Source organism: Panicum virgatum, chromosome 1K (assembly GCF_016808335.1).
Source record: "Panicum virgatum strain AP13 chromosome 1K, P.virgatum_v5, whole genome shotgun sequence".
Taxonomy (NCBI): domain Eukaryota; kingdom Viridiplantae; phylum Streptophyta; class Magnoliopsida; order Poales; family Poaceae; genus Panicum; species Panicum virgatum.
This window is the reverse complement of record NC_053136.1, coordinates 35823422-35843463: the sequence shown is the minus strand read 5'-3', so window position 1 is coordinate 35843463 and position 20042 is coordinate 35823422. Positions and strand designations below refer to the sequence as shown.

The 20042-nt window shown below is 47.8% G+C and overlaps 3 protein-coding genes and 1 non-coding gene across 5 annotated transcripts; 2 read left to right on the top strand and 2 right to left on the bottom strand.

Annotated features, from left to right (window-relative positions):
* Nucleotides 1–2224: 2224 nt before the first annotated feature.
* On the top strand, nucleotides 2225–5798 carry LOC120704651 (tRNA (guanine(10)-N2)-methyltransferase homolog). Its single transcript, XM_039989127.1, has 6 exons — nucleotides 2225–2583; nucleotides 2684–2895; nucleotides 3000–3317; nucleotides 3391–3465; nucleotides 3937–4011; nucleotides 4969–5798. The coding sequence occupies exons 1-6, from the start codon at nucleotides 2379–2381 to the stop codon at nucleotides 5503–5505; spliced, it is 1422 nt and encodes a 473-aa protein (XP_039845061.1). The 5' UTR covers nucleotides 2225–2378; the 3' UTR covers nucleotides 5506–5798.
* A 1111-nt stretch (nucleotides 5799–6909) lies between these two features.
* Nucleotides 6910–6998, bottom strand: LOC120658212. The gene has a single exon (XR_005668550.1). It is a non-coding gene; the product is annotated as a small nucleolar RNA Z221/R21b (small nucleolar RNA).
* A 3008-nt stretch (nucleotides 6999–10006) lies between these two features.
* Nucleotides 10007–15041, top strand: LOC120704644 (UDP-glucuronate:xylan alpha-glucuronosyltransferase 1-like). Its single transcript, XM_039989114.1, has 4 exons — nucleotides 10007–10924; nucleotides 12391–12588; nucleotides 12686–13676; nucleotides 13915–15041. Exons 1-4 carry the CDS (start codon nucleotides 10869–10871, stop codon nucleotides 14590–14592), a joined length of 1923 nt encoding a protein of 640 aa, XP_039845048.1. The 5' UTR covers nucleotides 10007–10868; the 3' UTR covers nucleotides 14593–15041.
* Nucleotides 14737–18847, bottom strand: LOC120704628. 2 transcript variants are annotated; one of them, XM_039989102.1, is made up of 5 exons: nucleotides 17761–18847; nucleotides 16553–16951; nucleotides 16422–16454; nucleotides 15093–15187; nucleotides 14737–15019 (listed from the first exon to the last, which is right to left on the bottom strand). In XM_039989102.1, coding segments are annotated over exons 1-5 (1158 nt in total). In that variant the 5' UTR covers nucleotides 18391–18847; the 3' UTR covers nucleotides 14737–15018. The 2 variants fall into 2 exon arrangements, with proteins under 2 accessions (XP_039845036.1, XP_039845028.1); XM_039989094.1 differs by having other exon boundaries at nucleotides 14886–14995; nucleotides 17761–18846.
* Between the last annotated feature and the right edge of the window lie 1195 nt (nucleotides 18848–20042).

Sequence of the window (20042 nt, the reverse complement as noted above, 5' to 3'; positions counted from 1 at the left end):
TGGCGTCAGGTACGTTCGTATCAAATCTAATTTTGTTATTCATTGTTACATGATGTATTAACGCAATTTTAATTTTACTTATTCGGAATGCAGAGGTCCTGGGCACATGCGCGGGTTAGACGCGCATATCCTGAGTTTGTTTCGGAGCTCGACATGCTGACGCCCGAGGACGTTATCTGGGAGCCTTACAGCCCAGAGGCTGTGGCTAGACGTGCACCAGCAGGCCTGTCTTCGCACTGCTCCGCGAATGCGAGCCTGTGGCTTACTTCCGCCGTCCTGGTTTATGACATCGCGGTTGAGGCATATTGCCCCTGGAGAGTCAGGAGACAGTTTGGGCAGCGCCAGGAGTTTCCAGTGCCCACCGCGTTGGAGCGTGTCAGTCGCCAGGACCACAGGTAATTATGAATGAACTTGGCTCATACATTCGTGTCGAATCTAACGATTCTTCGTAATCCACTTTGTAGGTTGTCAAGGAGTGGCTTGTCGTGCTCTGATGATTGGCTCACCAAGATCCAGCCGTGGGTGGACCAATGGGAACAGGCAGACGAGCTCTTGGTCCATCCAACAGGACCACACATAGACAGCTCCTTTAGGGCTTACCTCACCTGGTACTTACCCCGGACTCGGGCTCGTCTAGTTTTTGTTGACACTCACCCGCAGCCACACCAGGCGAGGCCTCAGGATGGCTATGGCCGGCACCACGTGGAGGCACTAGCTGGCGCGGTGAGTCTCTTGATCATATTTGCATATATATATAATCATATTCATAAGATAATTCATGTGTTTGTAACTTTACTGAATTGATGCAGCTTCGCCTTTGCAACATGATGGAGACGGACTGCTCGACTTACCTGACGAGGGTACGTGCCGGATCCCCAATGACCCAGTTTGAGCAGACAGAGGCATGGTCGAGGCAGCGTGATCAGTTGCGTCAGGTAGCGCACAACTTCGGAAGCCGTGTGCAGTACGAAGACAGCCACGGGTCGTCTCAGGCCTCGTCGTCGTTCCCGTGTCCGTCGACCATGCACGGGCCGACGTCGCAGTTCTTCCCAAGTGCAGGTAACGTACATATCTCTTTAAAATTACATCAAGTGTTCCTACATATTTACTAATATCACATACATGATACGATCCAGCTACTGCGTTCAGCCATACTGGAATGTTTAGAGGGACAGCACCAGTTGGCGGACCGTATCCAGGGATGGTACCGGGGCCACAGATACCGGCGTACATAGGTTAATTTATGTTTCGTATTTCGGTTTCTACATGTCATTACGAAATATACGAGCGTACGCTAACATCCACATTTTTTGCGTAGGATTCTACCCCGATGCGGGCGCCAGACCTTCTTCTTCCTCCTTTCGACCAGATAACGAGACATTCACCTTAGACGACTTCGACAGCTTGAGTCCAGAAGAGCCTGCCGCGCAAGGTGACCCCGATGTCTTGGGGTATTCACAGCTAGGAGGAGCACCACTTGGGATCTCTCAGCAGCAGACACCGCAGCCCCTTACGCGTCCTGAGCGACAGGTGAGGTCTCCGGATGTTCTCACCTACTCCGAGGGACATGTCCGTGCCCAGCAGAGGGCTAAGAGGGTCCGACGCCCTAGGGTTGGTTAGATGTATATGATGTTTATTTGTAATGAGATAGCTGTGGACCGCTTATTTGTATCCGATGTTTATGATTGTGGTAGGTTACTTGTCATTTGTTTCTATAGATATTATTGATGTGAACTTATTATGTTTGTGGGTTCCATAATGCTCGTGAAATAAGAGAAGTTCTTGCGATTTTTTTCCGTGATTTAATGAAGGACAAGTTACGTGCGGTAGGAGTTAGCGGCCGAGATCTTGCCGACGATGATGACGAATACACGCTCGAATAGCTCAAAATAGGTCCCTGGAAAAATAAAAGTCCCTGGAAAAAAAGGGGGCGACATGTCCTTTTTTTTTCTCCAGGGACTTCGTTGCAAATTGAAAGAAAAAAAATTACACTTTGGGCCTGTCGCCCTATGGGAGGGCGACCGGGGTATATTTTTGAAATATTTGAAAATGGACATATATTTTTGAAATTTTAATTTTTAAAAAATATAAAAATGAAAAAACTTCCATCACGGGGAAGTCGAGCAGGACTTGTCGGCCTGTGTTTGTGCAGGCCCAGCCCATGAATAAAGAAAGCGGACATTTTCGCGGCCCCCCACGTCAGCCACGGCGCTCCGGGGGTTTTGGTAGGTTTTTTTCCCTTTCCTTTCTCGCAATCCTTGGCTTAGTTTGATTCCCTCCCCCGCCGCCGCCGCCGCCGGAGACGCGAGCCACGGCACCGCGCTCCAGCGTTTCTCCGTTGCCCGAGTAGTAAGGGGGCGGGGACGAGCAGCGAAGCAATGATGTGGTACCTGTGCGTGTTCTACCACAGGCTCCTGGACTACCGGCGGCCGGAGGTGGAGTCCCTCTCCGAGCTCTTCGCCGGCCCGGGCTCCGGCGAATCCGTCGAGTGGCGCATGCCGGAGAACCACCACGAGGAATCTCCGTTCCACCTCGTCCGCCTCCCCGGCGACGAGCGCCTCGCCGCCCAGGTCGCCAACCGCAGTAAGCGCGACCTCAAGGCCCGTTTCAGTTCCCACCCCCCTCCTCATCCAATCGCCGTTTGCTGATTCTTCCGCGTGGTTATTGGGCGTCGTGTGGCTAGGCTTGCTAGTGAAGGGCATCTACGAGCTCTGGGGGCATGGCACCACCTACGAGGAGCTAGAAAAGTCGGTCAGGGAGTACCCCGACGAGAGGAAGCTGCCGTTCCTGACCCCGGACAGCACCTTCAAGATCGTTGTAGACAGCTTCGGCAAGGTGATCAGCTCCCAAGAGCAGAACGAGATCATGAAGAGCCTCACTTACATACCATTCCAGGTTGATGACATGTCTGATCCATTTATATTGATGTTAATTTGGTGATGCTGAGTGTGACTAGCTGTGTAACGAGGCTTTGCTTCTTTTTCTCCTTTTCTTTTCAGGGCCGTGTTAATTTGAAGAAACCTGATCACAAGTTCTTTGTCATGGAGACGGATGACTATGGGTCAAACAATGGCCTTCCGCCGGTTGTGAAGAGGACTATATTCTTTGGCCGAGAGGTTGGAGCAGCTGATAGGCATCTCCTGCCAACGTATCAGCTCAAGAGCAGGAAGTACATTGGCCCGACTGCAATGGATGCTGAAATGGCTTTTCTCATGGCCAATCAGGGTCTTGCACGGCCTGGAAAGCTTGTGTATGACCCTTTTGTCGGAACCGGTAGCATTTTGGTTGCAGCTGCGCATTTTGGAGCTATGACAATGGTCTGTACTTGTGCAAATAAATGTACCTTTGACTTCTGTCTGTCTCTATGCCTTGCTGATAAAGTTTTTTCAGGGTGCAGATATCGATATAAGGGTTGTGCGGGATGGTCGTGGCCCAGATTGCAATGTTTGGAGCAACTTTGAGCAGGTAATTTTGCAGCATTAACTTGAATCAGCTTGTTGCATGATATTGTTGTCTTCACAGTCCATAGTCATCAGAAATCGTTTTGGAATTATTAACATCATGAATCATGAAAAGGTTATGTACAGCAGTGTTTTATAAGTGTTGTAACAATTGATGGTGACTTGTTGACGCTGTTGATTCCCCTGTAACCACAAATACTTTTATCATTTAACATTTTATCCTCCAGCTGCAACTCTTGTTGGGTTTTCATCTCTATCCCACCTCAACTTGTTTGAGATTAAAATGCTTGTTGCTGTATTAGCCTCAGGATGTCATGATTTGTTCTTTTTTTTTCTTATCTACTAGTTTCTAAGTCCTTACAAATGGCCATTTTTAATTACCACCCTCTTTTTTGGCAAGAATATTTAGGGATTCACTTGTTAATTAATTATCTGAAATGCTAGCTTTTGTACTAACATATCATATTCTCTACAGTACAAGTTACCAGAGCCCTTGTGTTTGCTAAGGGCAGACAACAATCTCCCACCTTGGCGTCCAGGACTGAAGGAGGTAACCATCGTGCATTGTGTACTATTTTTGCAATTGCACTATCATGTTGACATTTTTATCAGTGTTTGTTGTTGGTGACTGAACTGAGAACGCGAGCAACCTTTTTTCACAAAATGCACAATTTAGGCTCTCTTTGGATCACATAGGGCTAAAGTTTAGCCCAGACTAAACTTTAGATGCCTAAGGCCCTGTTTGGATCCTAGACTAGACTTTAGGCCTAAACTTTAGTCCATTAGGTGATCCAAATAGAGGGACTAAAAGGTAGACTAAGCTGTAGTCACACCTCGACTAACCATTAGTATATTATTCCTTCAAACCCAACTATTTCGGACTAAAAGTAACCAAAGGCGCCAACTATACGAGAAGTGACCAATTACCCCTTCACCATATCCCTTCATGCTTATGCAACAAGAAAGTGCAACATGGACTTTCTATGTCTCCTATCTACCTTTTAGTCCTAATATCTTAACAGGATATATACTAATTTCAGTCACCTAATTTTTAGGCACATAGAGTTTAGTCTTTGGTCCTATGTGATCCAAACAAGGGTGACTAAAATTAGTGCATACCCTTTTTGGATTCCAGGATAAAAGGTAGTTGGGTTTCAAGGACTAATGGTTTGTTGGGGTGTGACTAAAGTTTAGTCCATCTGTTAGTCCCACTGTTTGGATCACCTAGTGGACTAAAGTTTAGGCCTAAGTTTATCCTGGGATCCAAAGCTGCATGAAATTTGATGAAGCCTATATTATGATATATGAGTTTTCTGTTTCTTTATTTGTCTGTTGTTTGGAATCATTGCTTTGGGATTATAGTCTTTAATTTGTGATCTTGTCTTTATTTGGATGTTGTTAGGGAATTGTTGCTTCTGCTGCCTCTATAAGCGCTGTCCATATGCTCTTTTAAATCCTGCTTGCTCTGTTGTCTGAATTAAAAATATCACTGCTTGTTATCAATCAGATGTTCGATGCAATTATTTGTGACCCACCATATGGAGTACGGGCTGGAGGCCGGAAGTCTGGTGGTCGGAAGCTCCTAAAAGGCGTCAAAGGACCTTACACAGTCCCGGACGAAAAACGGGACAACCACATCCCATCAACCGCACCATACAGCCTTGCCGAGTGCGTCCATGACCTCCTTCACCTTGCTTCAAGGATGCTGGTCATGGGCGGCAGGCTCATCTTCTTCTACCCTGTTCTCCGTGGCGAAGATGCTGCTGCCAGCCCGCAGTTCCCTGAGCACCCCTGCTTCAAGCTGATCGCTTCCTGCGAGCAGATACTGAGCTACCGGTACAGCAGGGTTTTGCTTACCATGGTGAAGGTCGCCCCCTACACCGAGGAGATTGCAAGGGTGGCTAAGGAGCGGTACCGGGAGTTCAGGGAGAACCACCAGAAGTGGATGGAAGAGGGCAACCTCCACTCCGCCGTGTTTGAGCCAGCGCAGGACGGGAAGCCTGATAAAGACTTGAAGCCCAAGTACAGAGGCAAATATGTGTAGCCGCAGAGATGCTGACTCGTTGAATTTACTGGAACAGAAGGCAATTTTGTTGGTATTCTGTTCTGTTAGGGCCCCTGTGCTGAATTATATGAGCTCGAACGTTAGCAGGAGCTGTGAGATGTATGATTTCAGAGTTTGGCGTCAGGTTGGTAAAATCCTTTTGATGGGTATGGAACTGTAATTGTAACTTAAATTTTGTATGCACTGTATTTCTTAGTTAACACCATGTCCTGGATGATATGGCACGCCACTGGTACGTATCAGGGCAGGTCATTGTCGTATTTTTCATCACCCACGCCCTCGCCCGTGTGGTGTGAATTTTTTTTCCTTTTTGATTTCTCTGAGAAGTGAGCAGGGTATGGTGTGAATTCATTATACGCAAATGGCACCTGGTCGACTAGAGTCTGGCGCCGTATTGTACTTGTGCCTTAATGTTTGCATTTTACTTTTTTTTTTGTTTTATTGTACAGTACGAGTATATGATACTGCCAACCTTCGTTATCACTATCATCTGCACGGCCTATCCAGCATTTTCCATTTATAAACATAATTAGGCGATGAAAACAACATACTAACATTGGATTTGGATCGAAAGTGGTGTGTGCTCTGGTTTGGAAGAGATCTTCAAGAATTGTTTAGTAAAAAGTCTGAAATCTGATTAGAAGAATTTTTCTAAAAAATATAAAAATTCTGAAGAACTCCATTGCTAATACTGAAACCGAACGGTGCATTGTTCTGCTGGTTTTGCCTTCCGGCCTGCCCTCACGGTGCGCAAAGAATTGAAAGTGGCTCCCATGCTTTGCATTTGGGCAACTGCTTGTGCACAAAAGCTGTGAAATTTATCATTAACCGACGTTTATCCATCAAGCATGCAGACCATTATTCTTCCCACTGATGACAATTGACGTGCTTGTAACGGAGGCCCTTCGCGTCTGTCTAGTGAAACAATGTGGTAAAACGTGCTTGTAACTGATAGTAACTAGCAATGTTCAGGTTGTTCATTCGCATATTTTACAGTTTCATTTTCCAGGCATCGTTTTTTCCCATTACCATCGACGAAACGTGTCAAATCGAGAAATATCTGCAAACTTAGCAGTTGATCCATTTGAAAAAAAAGCAACTCTGATTCCTTTCATAATAACAACTCGAAACACAATAAGGGGAGGATTAGTAACTAAAGAACCATCAGCGGCATATAGGTTTGACCTCAAATAAAATTCAGTCCGCATCATGGTTGGATCATCTGATCCTCATCATCTGGTCCTCTGAAACTATTCAAGAAATACAAAACCCAATCAAAACAATATCACATTCTCCAGAGTGTAAAAAAAAACGATTGCCGCTCAAAAACAAAACAAAATCCCAAGAGAACCAAAGAAATCGGAGAACGAACATGCAACGAGAGGGCTCAGAAGAATAATGGGTAGTAAGTTTGTTTGTCAGCACAGATGTTCAGAGTGGTGCATGACTAAATACTTGTATCATCATTGCCGCTGCCGCACGCTTTTACTGTTTGTAAGGAGAAGAAGAACAGATCCCCGTCGCGCGAAAAAAAAGAGAGGAAGAAATCAGATCCTCAAACCAAGACCGAAAGCACGGCACAATCCCAGAACCCAGCAAAAGCCGAAGAGGTGAATAGGCAAATCAAAGAATGGATGCCTCCGCCGGATCGAGAAGGCGGCGAACTGAGACGATGACGATCCAACAGGGCATCAGCGGACGGCGGCGGCGTGGAGATGGTGGAGGGGACGGGGTTACAAGGGTAGTATTTAAAGAGCGCGGCGACGGCGGCGGCGTCTCTACTAGGGTTTCCTCGTTCTGTTCGATTCTGCGGGCGGTGGGCTTCTCCCTGTGGAAAACCCAACGGGCTCGTCTGTTTGTGGCCCAACAACTAAGCTTCACTATCTGGGGCTCTGGGCCACAATTATATGCGTCTCTTTTGCAAATTCCCTCTGGCGCCTCCTCTCCTGTTCTCCAACCCTAAATGCCGACAGCCCTTAAAAAAACCCCTAAATGCAGAGAGTGGACCATCGAAAAAATACAGTGTGTGGAATCGTGTATAAAAATAAAAGAAAATTTCTCAAAAAAATAAAAGAAAAAAACTATAGCGTGCAATCCTAAAAAGAAAAGAAAATGAAAAAAAAACCCTGCAGCGTGGAATCGACGTTCAGCAAGGCGGCGGAGGAAGGAAAAGCGTGCACGGTCGGCGAGCCTACAGCGTCACGTGTTTCGCGTTTTCTCTCAATCTGAGCGTATCAAACCTGGTTAAAAAAAGATCTCACAGCCCTCAAGAAAAAAAAAAGATCTCACAGCGGTACATTTTTAGAACACTTTGAGGGCATTTTTGGAACCCAGTTAATGCTGTTGCCATCGCCAGCAGGCAGCGCCAGGTCGTAACGGGCTACCGTTACAATCTTCTACAATCACACGCAGTAGCATCCGGCTAACGATCATCGGATCATGCTTGCTTTGCCAATAAGCTGCGGATAAATAAGACCAGCATCGCCGGCTGATCGCTGGTAGAGCTAAGCTACTAGCTGCGGCGCAACACAGGTCGCGGAGGCACGGGCATCCTCGACTCGATGTGGGGGCTCCCATCTCGCCTCAGGTGACGCAGCAGGAGATCCTTCCCCTTCCTCTTTGTGGTCTTTCCTTGCACTTCCCTCGTCTCAAATTATAGGTTCAAAGTGTATATGAATTTTTTATTACTACACACAATTACACATAGATATATATTGCTATGTTAAAATATATAGAAATAGCCATGTATATAGAAAAATCAAGAATATCTATACTTTGGAGCGGAGAGCATACCTTATTTTATCTGGTTTGGTTTGCGGAATGGAATGGAACCGGAGGGGACGGGCTAGCTATCCACCCATCAGGTATTCTGCCGGTACCCGCAGCCGAAATCGTAGGAGGGTGCAGATGACATCGAAAAAACTAAAGAGAAATCATGCGAGATGTATAGATGACCCAACCTGCCAACCAATCCTGGGATGATGAGACGATGATGATTAGCTTCTCGCACTACTGGAAACCGCTATTTCCATGTGTTTGTCCAATTTTTTTTGAGGGTTTTTTCGAGCATGCACAGGAAAATTCATATCTTTTTGTCAATTTTGAATGAACACACAAGGAAATAATAAATGAACCCACAGGAAAATTTCTATTTCCTATTCGGTTTTGAAACAACACACCACATAAAAATTCTCATGTCCTTATCGGTTTTGAAAGAATGCACAGGGAAATAACCGGACCCATTTCGTCTCCTAGTCTTGGTTACCAAAGTCCTAGCAGCAGCCACACAATAATTTTTTTTTGTTTTTAAATAGACGCGTGCACTCGTTTTCCGGTGTTAGTTAGGATTTGGACCCTGCAAGCAGCTGCTGCCCTCGCTCCGGTCCAATCAAAACTCCGAAAGGAAAAAAAAAACTGCCTTCTTGTACGTAGTACGTGTATTCGTTGCAGGGGCACCATGGAGAGAAGCCGGGTCAAAGAAGCAGTTAGAGTTAGATATCTAGATGGACGCACGCATGGACCAGAACGTTGTTGCCTGCACCCTGAGGTAAGCAATGCAAACGACCCGTCCTCGTTGCTCTCGGGAACAACCCTCCATCTGGAAGCAAAGTAAGACCTGCTCCGTCGTATCATATGATCCAATTTTTAGTTATTTTTAGTCAGTTCACATTGGTCTCTGTAATCACGTACTCTGCTGCCCTACGGCTATGTTTGAGATCAAAGAAAGTAATGGCCAGTCCAGGTCATGCTGCTCACCAACGACTTCAACCTTGTATTCCACGGGTGGCTAGCTGCATCAATCTTCCACACGTTTCACCTAATAGCACAGGGAAAAAGATTATCTTTGGTGCCCAGTAACCTTCACTCAGTCTACTTCTAACAAACTACCTAACGATTCAGTCAGTGTCAATCCGAGATTATTCCCTCTCCCAGTCCCTCTCCTCTCTGTCTGACTGTCTCGATTTTTTATTTCTGTGTTTTTTTGGTGTCATATTCCCTTTTTTCTTCCTTTTTAGAATCTCTTTTGTTTGTTTATCATTTTACTTTTGACAGGTTTCTGATTCTCTTTTCACCCCTAGCTTATTGTAGTAGACAGTGTGACCTTGTTTGCAAGCTTTGGGTTTGTGTTGAGTTTACCTGAATCCCTTGGCCACAAAGGCATCAGCAGATGGAGCAGGATTTGCTTCAGGTCCAACCAAACTCACATGCACACGCACACGCGCCCAGCCCTCGGCGGCGCTGCAGATGCATCATCCTCCGGTTGGGTTTGGTGAACGTCCCTCAAACCTGCACTCCTGCAGCTAGCGTTTGTATATGGTAGCCAATCTACGTTCCAACTTCCAACCACAGCAAAAGACATCTCTTCTCCTATCCCTGCCCTCAGGCCTTTCACCCTGTACCACCAAATGCTCCATCCCTACTCTGATTCTGCAGTATTATATGCACACAGAAATCTAGCAAAACAAAAAGAACAAGTAAGGTTTCATCCAAAAGAGACTACTGAATTCTGAAGGCTAGTGATGTGGTTTTGCTTCAGTAGCCTGTGTGCCTCTTTGTCAGAGCCTTTTGTGATGAGTTGCACCAACTCTTTCTTTGCACATAACATAAGTAAGGTCACACCTGAAGCAAAGACAGAGGCCCGGCGTTCAGCAGGGTGGAGTGATCAGCGAGCATGAATGAAAACGTACCTGTTAACAAGAGAAGACAAGGGAACAACTGAACAACCAATGAAGGGGATTGTCCCTTCTCTCCTCCTTTCCTTTCTCTCTCTATCCTAGGTCTGGGATGGCATGCGCTGCTAACTACTTCACCCTTCCATGCAAAGCATGGACGTGCCTTTTGCAGCGCAGGCCGGGGATACCATGTCTTAACGGCTTAACGCGATGTGTTCCAGACACTTGTGAAAGGGACCAGGTCTTCCCTCCCTGCATGCTTGAACTTGTCAACCAAGTGTCCTCCCTTCCTACTACCTTGGTCTCGCCTCACCTCCCCCAGTGCCCAACGCTATAAGTTGCTTCTAGGCTTTGGTTGCAACTCTCATTTTCTCCTCAAACCTTCCCTTGGGACACTCTCTCTCTGTTATCACAGCTGAACTTTGTTCATTCATACACATGTACATGCAGGACTTGTTTTGGTTCAGGCTGTTGAGTTGCTCCAACTGTTAAACAGATCAAAGCTTCAGCTCCAGGGTTTTGATATAGCTGCAAGGATCAATCACTCAGGGTCTATCCGTCTATATACGGCGGAGATCGTTGTATCGACTCGGTTCGTCGTCGGTCTTCTCTGTCCTCCTGGTACAAGAGGCGGTACCCGGGTGAGCTAGCTGCTCTTGGTGCACCGAGATGAGAGGCTTCGCTTGTGCTCATGCAGAGAAAAGGCATCGTTTGGACAAAACTTTGTGAGTTTTTTTTTGTCGCCCCCACCTCCCTTGTTACCATTTTCTATGGAGAATGAATCCTCCTTCCTAACCGCCTTGTACTACTTCATTCATCTTCTCGTGCCAATGAAGCGATTAGCAAGCGTGAGTTCTTGTGCACTCGGTTGAAGAGGTTTTACGTTTCAAGTTTTATTTCCCTTGTCAACTTAATAGTATTTGATTTCACAAAGTTCTTTTCCATTCATGCTACACATCGAACACGCAGAGATAACACACATGTTGTTCTTAGAGTTCCGTATGTTGAAAGTCTACACGATCAGGTTCTGCAATCTAATTTTACAGTTCGTAAAATTGTCAAGAAGATCGATTTCACCGCATCTAATCCTGGTGACTTTGAGAGCACAAGTAACTTTCAGAGGCAGCCATAGGTGGGCCATCTAATATAACCAATTTTAAAAACTTTTTTCGGATGAGCTAACCTGGATTAGTTTACGGTAACCACGGACCAAGTTACTTTCATGGTTGGCTCACCTGTTCTGACCAAGCAATTGATCCGGTGCAACGAACGCTCCTAGGGTGAATCGGCAGGTGGATGAAGAAGTCGCAACGTTGTTTCAGTTCTGAACAGGTCTCTTCATGCCAAGCGCCAGGACAGAGAGGACTCTGAATAGAGTAGGTGAAGGAGAGACAGAGGGTGACACATGGGGACGTCTAAACGCCAGGAGAATGGGGCGGAGACAAGAGGGGGGGGGGGGGGCGGCCTGGCCCCCTAACGTTGGTGCAACTACACGTAAAAACTCCTAATCTCATTGCTAATATTGCTCATTAATAAGATATGGTCCCTCCTGATTGTCGGCATTAGTAAATTAGCCCCCTCCATATTTCAATCCCGACTCCGCCCCTGCAGGAGATGAAGCTGCCGGCAACAACGAAAGGGTTGAGCCTGATAGGGATTGCTACCGCAGTCGGCGATAACGGTGAGGAAATCGACACGACGTTGGAGCTGATGACGCTTCAGCTGATATGGGTGATACTGATTCTGGACCGTTAGGGGCATGGAGCTAACTGTTCCTGATGACTTGCTGGAGTAGGTGAAGAGAGAATTCCTCCATGACTGACGACTTTCTAAGGCCTTGGGTTTGAAAAATTAGCCGCTAATTGAAGAGGATCAAAGGATTTGGTCACTGCAAGCGGAGTAGAATGGGCCAATGGAATCACAAGCTCTCCAGTCACACTGTAAAAAGTTAAAAATGAATGTTACTAACACCTCAGTAAAAAACCCAGCGTACACTTTTTATTATTATTAGATGAAAGAGATACTATCTCATCGTCTCAAAATCCACTCGGTTTCAGACTTGGTACAACCCAAAATCACCAAAAGGAGAACATTTTACCTAGATTCATCTTGCCAGTTCTGTTCGCTGGTTTTTCTTACCACTGAATTACTGACTGTAAAATCAACTTTGCTGTGTTGATTTCTGTTCCAGTTTGAGCAAGAAGGATTGCATCGGAAGGTACTACGCCAAGGATGCCAAGTACAAGCCCTTCAGCGCGCTGCTGCCCGAGGGCTCCAGCGGCAAGGTGCTCTACGTGAAGCTCGTCCTCGTCCTCCTCATGTGCGGCTCCTTCATGGGCCTCCTCCACTCGCCGTCGATCCACCTCGCCGACGAACAACGCCACGCACAGTGAGCAGCAGCTCTTCAGATAACGAGATTTTTTTTTTGCTAATTCATCCGATGATCCAAGAACTTATTAGTGGTTACTATTGTCTGAAAAACTCAGGTCAGCAGAGGCGCCGGAAGCGAGCTGGATGTCGCACCCCGACGCGCCGAATTCGGGGTACGCGTCGAGCCTGAAGATCGAGTGGTCGCAGATCGAAACGGCGATGAAGCAAGTCGCTCCGGCGGCGGAGGACGGCGGCGGCGCGCCGCGGGTGGCCCTGCTCAACTTCGACGACGGCGAGGTCGGCGAATGGCGGGCGCGGCTGCCGCAGACGGAGGCCTCGGCGGTGCGCCTGGACCCCGTCGGGAGCAACGTCACCTGGGAGCACCTGTACCCTGAGTGGATCGACGAGGAGGAGCTGTACGGCGCGCCGTCGTGCCCGGAGCTCCCCGAGCCGGCGGAGCAGGCGGAGGCGTACGACGTGGTCGCGGTGAAGCTGCCGTGCGGGCGCGCGGCCAGCTGGTCCAAGGACGTGGCGCGGCTGCACCTGCAGCTGGCCGCGGCGCGCCTCGCCGCGCGCCACGGTCGACAGGGCGCGGCGGCACACGTGCTCGTGGTGAGCCGGTGCTTCCCGGCGCCCAACCTGTTCCGGTGCCGGGACGAGGTGGCGCGCGCCGGCGACGTGTGGCTGTACCGGCCGGACGCCGCCGACCTGGACCGGAAGCTCGCGCTGCCCGTCGGGTCCTGCGAGCTCGCCATGCCGTTCAAAGCCCTGGGCGCGCCGTACGTGTCGGCGGCGCCGCACCGGGAGGCGTACGCGACGATCCTGCACTCGGAGCAGCTGTACGCGTGCGGCGCGCTGGCGGAGGCGCAGAGCCTCCGGATGGCGGGGTCCGGGCGGGACATGGTGGCGCTGGTGGACGAGACGGTCGGCGCGCGGCACCGCGGCGCGCTGGCGGCGGCGGGGTGGAAGGTGCGGGCGATCCGGCGCATCCGCAACCCGCGGGCGGCGCGGGGCGCGTACAACGAGTGGAACTACAGCAAGTTCTGGCTGTGGACGCTGACGGAGTACGAGCGGGTCGTCTTCCTCGACGCCGACCTGCTGGTGCAGGCGGCCCATGGAGCCGGTCGGCCAGGGTACCTCACGAGGTGTTTCTCGTGGTGGCACCGCCTGCCGTCGCATGCCAACTTCATGAAGCACTTCTGGGCGGGGGACACGCCGGAGCGCGCCGCCCGCCCGGCGCCGCGTGCTGGCGGCGGACCCGCCGGTGGCGCTCGCCGTGCACTTCGTGGTGGACGCTGACGGAGTACGAGCGGGTCGCTTCCTCGACGCCGACCTGCTGGTGCAGCGGCCCATGGAGCCGCTGTTCGCGATGCCGGAGGTGAGCGCGACGGGGAACGACGGATCCTACTTCAACTCCGGCGTGATGGTGGTGGAGCCCTGCGAGTGCACGTTCCGGCTGCTGGCGGGGCACGTCGGCGACATCGAGTCGTACAACGGCGGCGACCAGGGGTACCTCACGAGGTTTCTCGTGTGGCACCGCCTGCCGTCGCATGCCAACTTCATGAAGCACTTCTGGGCGGGGGACACGCCGGAGCGCGCCGCCGCCCGGCGCCGCGTGCTGGCGGCGGACCCGCCGGTGGCGCTCGCCGTGCACTTCGTGGGGCTCAAGCCCTGGTTCTGCTTCCGCGACTACGACTGCAACTGGAACGTGCCGGCGCTGCACCAGTTCGCCAGCGACGAGGCGCACGCGCGGTGGTGGCAGGCGCACGACGCCATGCCGCCGCGCCTGCGGGAGTTCTGCCTGCTGGACGAGCGGCAGAAGGCGCTGCTGCGCTGGGACGCCGCGCGCGCCAGGGAGGCCAACGCCTCCGACGGCCACTGGGCCGTCCGGATAGCGGACCCGCGCCGGAGCATGTGCCCCGGCGACGACGCCGAGGCCTGCCGCCCGAGGGAGATCGCCGGCCGCCGGGTGGAAGGGAACCGGATCACCACGTCGTACGCCAAGCTCATTGACAGTTTCTGACGGCCAGAGGCTTCCGAACTTTTGCGAATCGAATGCCGCGACGGCTGCTGCTCTAGCTTGTCATGGTACCCCACATAACTGACTGCACCAGGCAGGGTGGAGAGGAGCAGTGGAGAACTGGAGATCGAGGTTGAAGAACAGCAGTTGCAATCGAAGAGGAATTCTTGGATTCATAAGGTTCAGATTTCAGTCACAGTGTTGATGTCCTGCCCTCTCTCTGCATACTGACTGCACCAGGCAGGTTGCTTTCTATATAAAAAAGGGGCATTTATATTCTGGCCTCCTCGGATGTCTTTTTTTTTTCTTCTGATGGGGCCTCCTCTGATGTCAATAGGCCACGCTCTTGTGCAATCCTCCTCTTTTTTCGAAGAAGTTGCACATAAAGATGACAGGGGGATGGGACCTGTGCACAAAATTAGAGTGAATTCTGCACATACAGTTACAATTGATGCTCAAATCTCATAACCAATGCAACAAAGTTGGAACAAAATCTGGCTTACCAGAGCGTCAACCGTCTCACAGACAATCCTAGGCTCCTAGCTACTTCCAAATCAACCTTCTCACAGAGCCATTCCTTGTGCATGCCACATTGTCGCTGTAGAACCAAAGGCACACATTTGATGCTATTACCATTGCATGCCCCACATTTCATGATCTCAAAATGGAATCGATCAATACGGAAAAGAAAAGGGTACAAAACATGAATAACGCCAACACCTAAGAAACAAAGGTGCAAGACATAAATATAAACATTCCCCTTGTATGCACTGTTCAGATTCAGCAATAATACACGGCAGGGTTTTTTTTCCCCTTTCACTGTAAAATTTTGTATCAGGGATCCATGCAAAACATATCCCTTTGCTCAAGCAAACTACAACAATTTTGGCTACAGGAAATGGAGAAACAATTAGTATCTTGAAGATTGTCATAAGTCATAACAATAACAAAGTCATTTATCATCATATGAACACTTTTAATATTGATCAGAAGTTCCAATGGATAATATCGCCAAAAATTACCCTGAAAACCTAGCAACCTTTCTTACATTATCTCCACTGAATTTACTCCATGGTCCAAACAATAGAGATTGACTTATATAGATAAAAGTAAGAATGTCCTTTTACATTCTTGAATCAAATACTAACTGTTGACCTCAAAATATTTGATAATGCCCTATGGACCTGTTCCTCACTGCACTCGTCATTCATGTGAGCTCAATCAGATCAAATCAAATCAAATCACATGACTATCATCCAGGGCAAACCAACAGCTTTTGCTGGTACATTACCAGCCAAAGCCATTGGACTGCAAAAACCTATAGCTAAGGCATGATCATAGAAGAACCAGCTCGATAGATTTGAAATAGCCAAGGTCCATTCATAGCTCAATGCGGTAAACTATAGTGTAATCCAAGTGATTTTCTTATTATGAAAATTATAGATGGAATCCGAGGCTTGTGGGATTGCCTCCCTAAATAAGGTTAATATTTATTTAGGGTACAAATTATACAGTTCAGTTGGCTTCCAGTCTAATCAGAGGCATAGTGTATCAGTCCTTTAAAACTACTGGGCACGATCAATTTAGGCAGTCATCTTTTATAGTAAACAGTTGACTTTTCATTTATAATACATTTTATATATTCTAATTAGTATAAGGAAAAAGAAGAAACTGCACTATATTATTAAAATAATAGCTTCAGAGGTAGATTTGAAGCACAACACATGTGAACAACCCTTTATTTAAAAGCATAAGAACAAGTGCAATCTAAAATACTTGAGAGATAAGAACAAAAATAATAAAGAAGAACAAAGCTAAGTTTTAAGAACTACCTGGGACTCAAAATATTTCACAAGATAATCAACCTATAAAAGCAAAGATTGAAACAATTAATGACAGTGGATAATATATAAGGCATCAGGATAGATAGAATATATGTGAATCTACAGTTCTACACACGTACAATTTCTGCAATCTGACCATCCCAAAGGTAAGTATGATAGGCAAACTCTGTGAGACCATGTGGAAGACCCGAATCCCCATCCCTAATACACTTGAGCACAGATTCATATTCCATTTTATTCAAAACGATCTCACTAACAGCAAAATAATAAAGATCATATCTTCGTTTCTTTGCCTCCTCACTCTTCATGAGTTCCATGCAATCCTGGACTGCAATATCAATTTGGAACCAGAGCATCTTCTGAAACGACTTTCTTGCAAGCACAATAGCTTTGGCCAACACATGATCTTTTGTCTCTCCAAATTTTGTAGCCTGCATCAGCTGAGGAAAAAATAGGAGATATTGCTTGTCGCCTTCTATGGTAGTAGGTCTCACCCACTCGCAAGAGATTTGGGGGTCCTGCATGTTCAATGCTATTTTGGTGAGGCACTAAAATAATATAAATACTTAGGGACAGGCTCACAAAAAGCGGTAATATAGAAATGAGAAATTCATTTGAGGTACTGAATAAAAGAAACGATTAAACCACTGATAGAATGCTTCCAAGAGCAGTTCATGGGTGGAGAAAATACAACATTATATTAGGTATTAATAAAAGGAAGAGTGCGCACAGTAAGGGGGGTAGTCAAACAGTGACATTGTGAAAGAGATGCCATACAAGAGCAAGAAGACATGTATGTCTATGGCCCCAACAGGATTCAGCAAGTTGGGTGTGTAGATTAGTCTCTGATGCCGACATGCTGTATTGCTTATAAATTCTGTCTCTAGAACCTTAACTATATGCTAATTATCAGGTTAATGAACTCTAACAGTATCATTGAATTCCTATACTTGCGCTTGTCCTTCCCCTACGACACTGGTTCGTTCTCTCTACATATCCACAGACTTCCCGCATTTCAAGAGCCAAAGAAGCTGGCATAAGAGCACACCTATGATATCAAACTCGCCGCTGACAGCGGAATTCCCACTACCCCACGATTTCGAAATATCTCTTGCTATGATGGGACCCCCCCCCCCCCACCCCAATTTGAGGACAATTCCTTTCTTCTTCCTCACAAACTGCAATACTCGTACACTAACTCCAGAACCTCTCTATATAATCAAGATGCTAACGATACAGGGGGTTATAATAATTATATGAGACAATGGTAGCATGCTAGTATGTTATAAACAGGAAGACCAAACTTAACAAAATCACATAGGAGTACCGTGTCATCGAGTCCTGGGAACACGTGTGCGTAAGGAAGCACCCTTAATTCACGCTGGCAGCGAATAACATAGATCATGTAGGGCTCATCATAATCATTGTGAAAGAAAAGCTCATCCCTGTTTGCCTTGCTTTCAAAGAGGCAGTCGTATGATGTCCCCTTCTCATAGCACTCATGCATCTCCATCCGAACTTTGAGCACCTCAGCGCTGGTACGAAGTGGCTGCTGTTGCGCATCTACTACTCCCTCTGGACAAGATGATGAAGCAGCAGCAGGAGCACTCGTTGTCCTCGAGCTCACCATCCCTGGATGCTCTTCCCACCGCCCCCTCTTTCTACGCTCGTCTGACAAATCCGACCAGGTTGTCTCCGTCAACTTGAGGAAGAGCGCGCCTTCCTCCTCCTTGTCCCTCCCCCTCCCCTCTTCCCCATCCTTGTCCTTCCCCTTCCACTCCTCCTCCTCCTCCTCCCATGGATAAGGCAGCACGTCGTAGTCAGGGCCGTCGCGCAGGCAGCTCGGGATTTTCATACCAAAACAGGCTCTTCCGCCAACTCTTCCACTTTGATTCAGAATCGCTGTCGACGTCGCCAGAACGTCCGAACAGATCCGTATTCGATCTCCCATCATCATCCCCCACAGGATCTCCCTCACCAGCCTCAGCCTCCATAGGATCCCCCTGGACAACCACGATCTCCATCCGAGTGTCGGTCTCCATTGATCGGAACAGGCGGTCGGTGCGGCGGCCCGGAGCAAAGGGGGGAGGAAGCAGAGCAGCGGCAGCAGTGGCTAGTCGGTGGATTTCATCGGTGGATTAACAGGTCCACCGCCCATGCGTTACGGGGAATCAGACCACGGCCCGCCACACACGGGGATACCATCTCAATCCTGCTACAGCTCGCCAACTGCCATTGCCGCCGGTGAACAGACCTCTTGCCGCAATGCTTGATGTATTTATAGGAACAAATGGTGGGTGGATTGAGGGAGATGAGGAGAGGAACGCGAAGGTGGAGCCGGATTTGCGACGGCGCTGATTTGAGCTCGGACAGGGCTGCTTGCTAGTGTAGATGAATTCGGATCAAATTTGGACGGGATTGAATCAGCATATCATATTTTACCATAGAATTTGTATACGAATATATGCAAAATGAATGAATAGTTTGAATTCGGATTTGGATATATTCTCAATTTGGAACATAGCGTCATTATCAATTGGTTTTAGCAATAATTTTATAGTAGATCAAAATGGTTATACAAGCATAGAGTAAGGATCGGCATATAGCACTCGTACATAAGATAGCTAACAAAAAATATACTTATCTATGTATATTTTTTAATTAAATATATCAAACTAGTTATAAATATAAGCATGTAGCTACTGAATTTTGCATGGATACGTTATCAGAATTACGGCCCTCCTGGCGTTCAGGAGTAGGGGTGTAAATTGATGGCTCTTAGGTGCATCTAATTCTCTTTAGGTCCCTAAACAATTTAAAATTACGAGACCTGCGGTGACCAATTTAAAAAAAATTGTGAACCTAGAAATACGTTTTCAAAGTTAACAGGTTTAAGTAATACACTCTTGCAACTTTGTGTATCCAGAAATATACTTTTGGAGTTAATGGATCTAACTAACACACCCTAGTAAATTTAAGAACGTCAGGGCATTTTTACTCTTAAATATGTATGCTACTTTTTCTAAATGAGAACTTTTCTAAAATAAAATCTTACTTGGAGTGAACTAGAAAGAATTGGATGTGCCCTGTCATCAATTTGCACAGTATTCAGACTCTTCGCGCGAGGCGCTGGATCATCCTATGCACTTCCACGTCGGTGCACATCCAAAGTCCACAAAGTCCTCCTGTTCAAAAAAATAAAATAAAAATTCCCGATACCGTGCCCTGCGCGGCTGCGCCCCTGCGTTTGCAGCATTGGCTATGAAGAGAATGAAAGAAACCAAGGGTGGCAGTCGCCAGTCGGCATGGCTACATGGACAGGCACCTATGGATATCTTTCCTGACCTGTTCAAGCTAGCATGGAGGAAAAATCGCTCGATGAGGGAGGAGCTACAACACCAGAGCTGGACTCGCGGACTGGTGGAGAATGGAGAGCGTGGAAGAAATGGCAAGCTTCATCAGACTCTGGGATTTGGTGCAGACTGTTCAGCTGACAAACGAACCAGATGCAATCAAATGGAAGTGGACAAGGCATGAAGAGTATACAGCCAAGACAACCTCTACAACATTCAGTTTGCAGGTTCTCACAGCCAGTTTGTTGGGGGCATC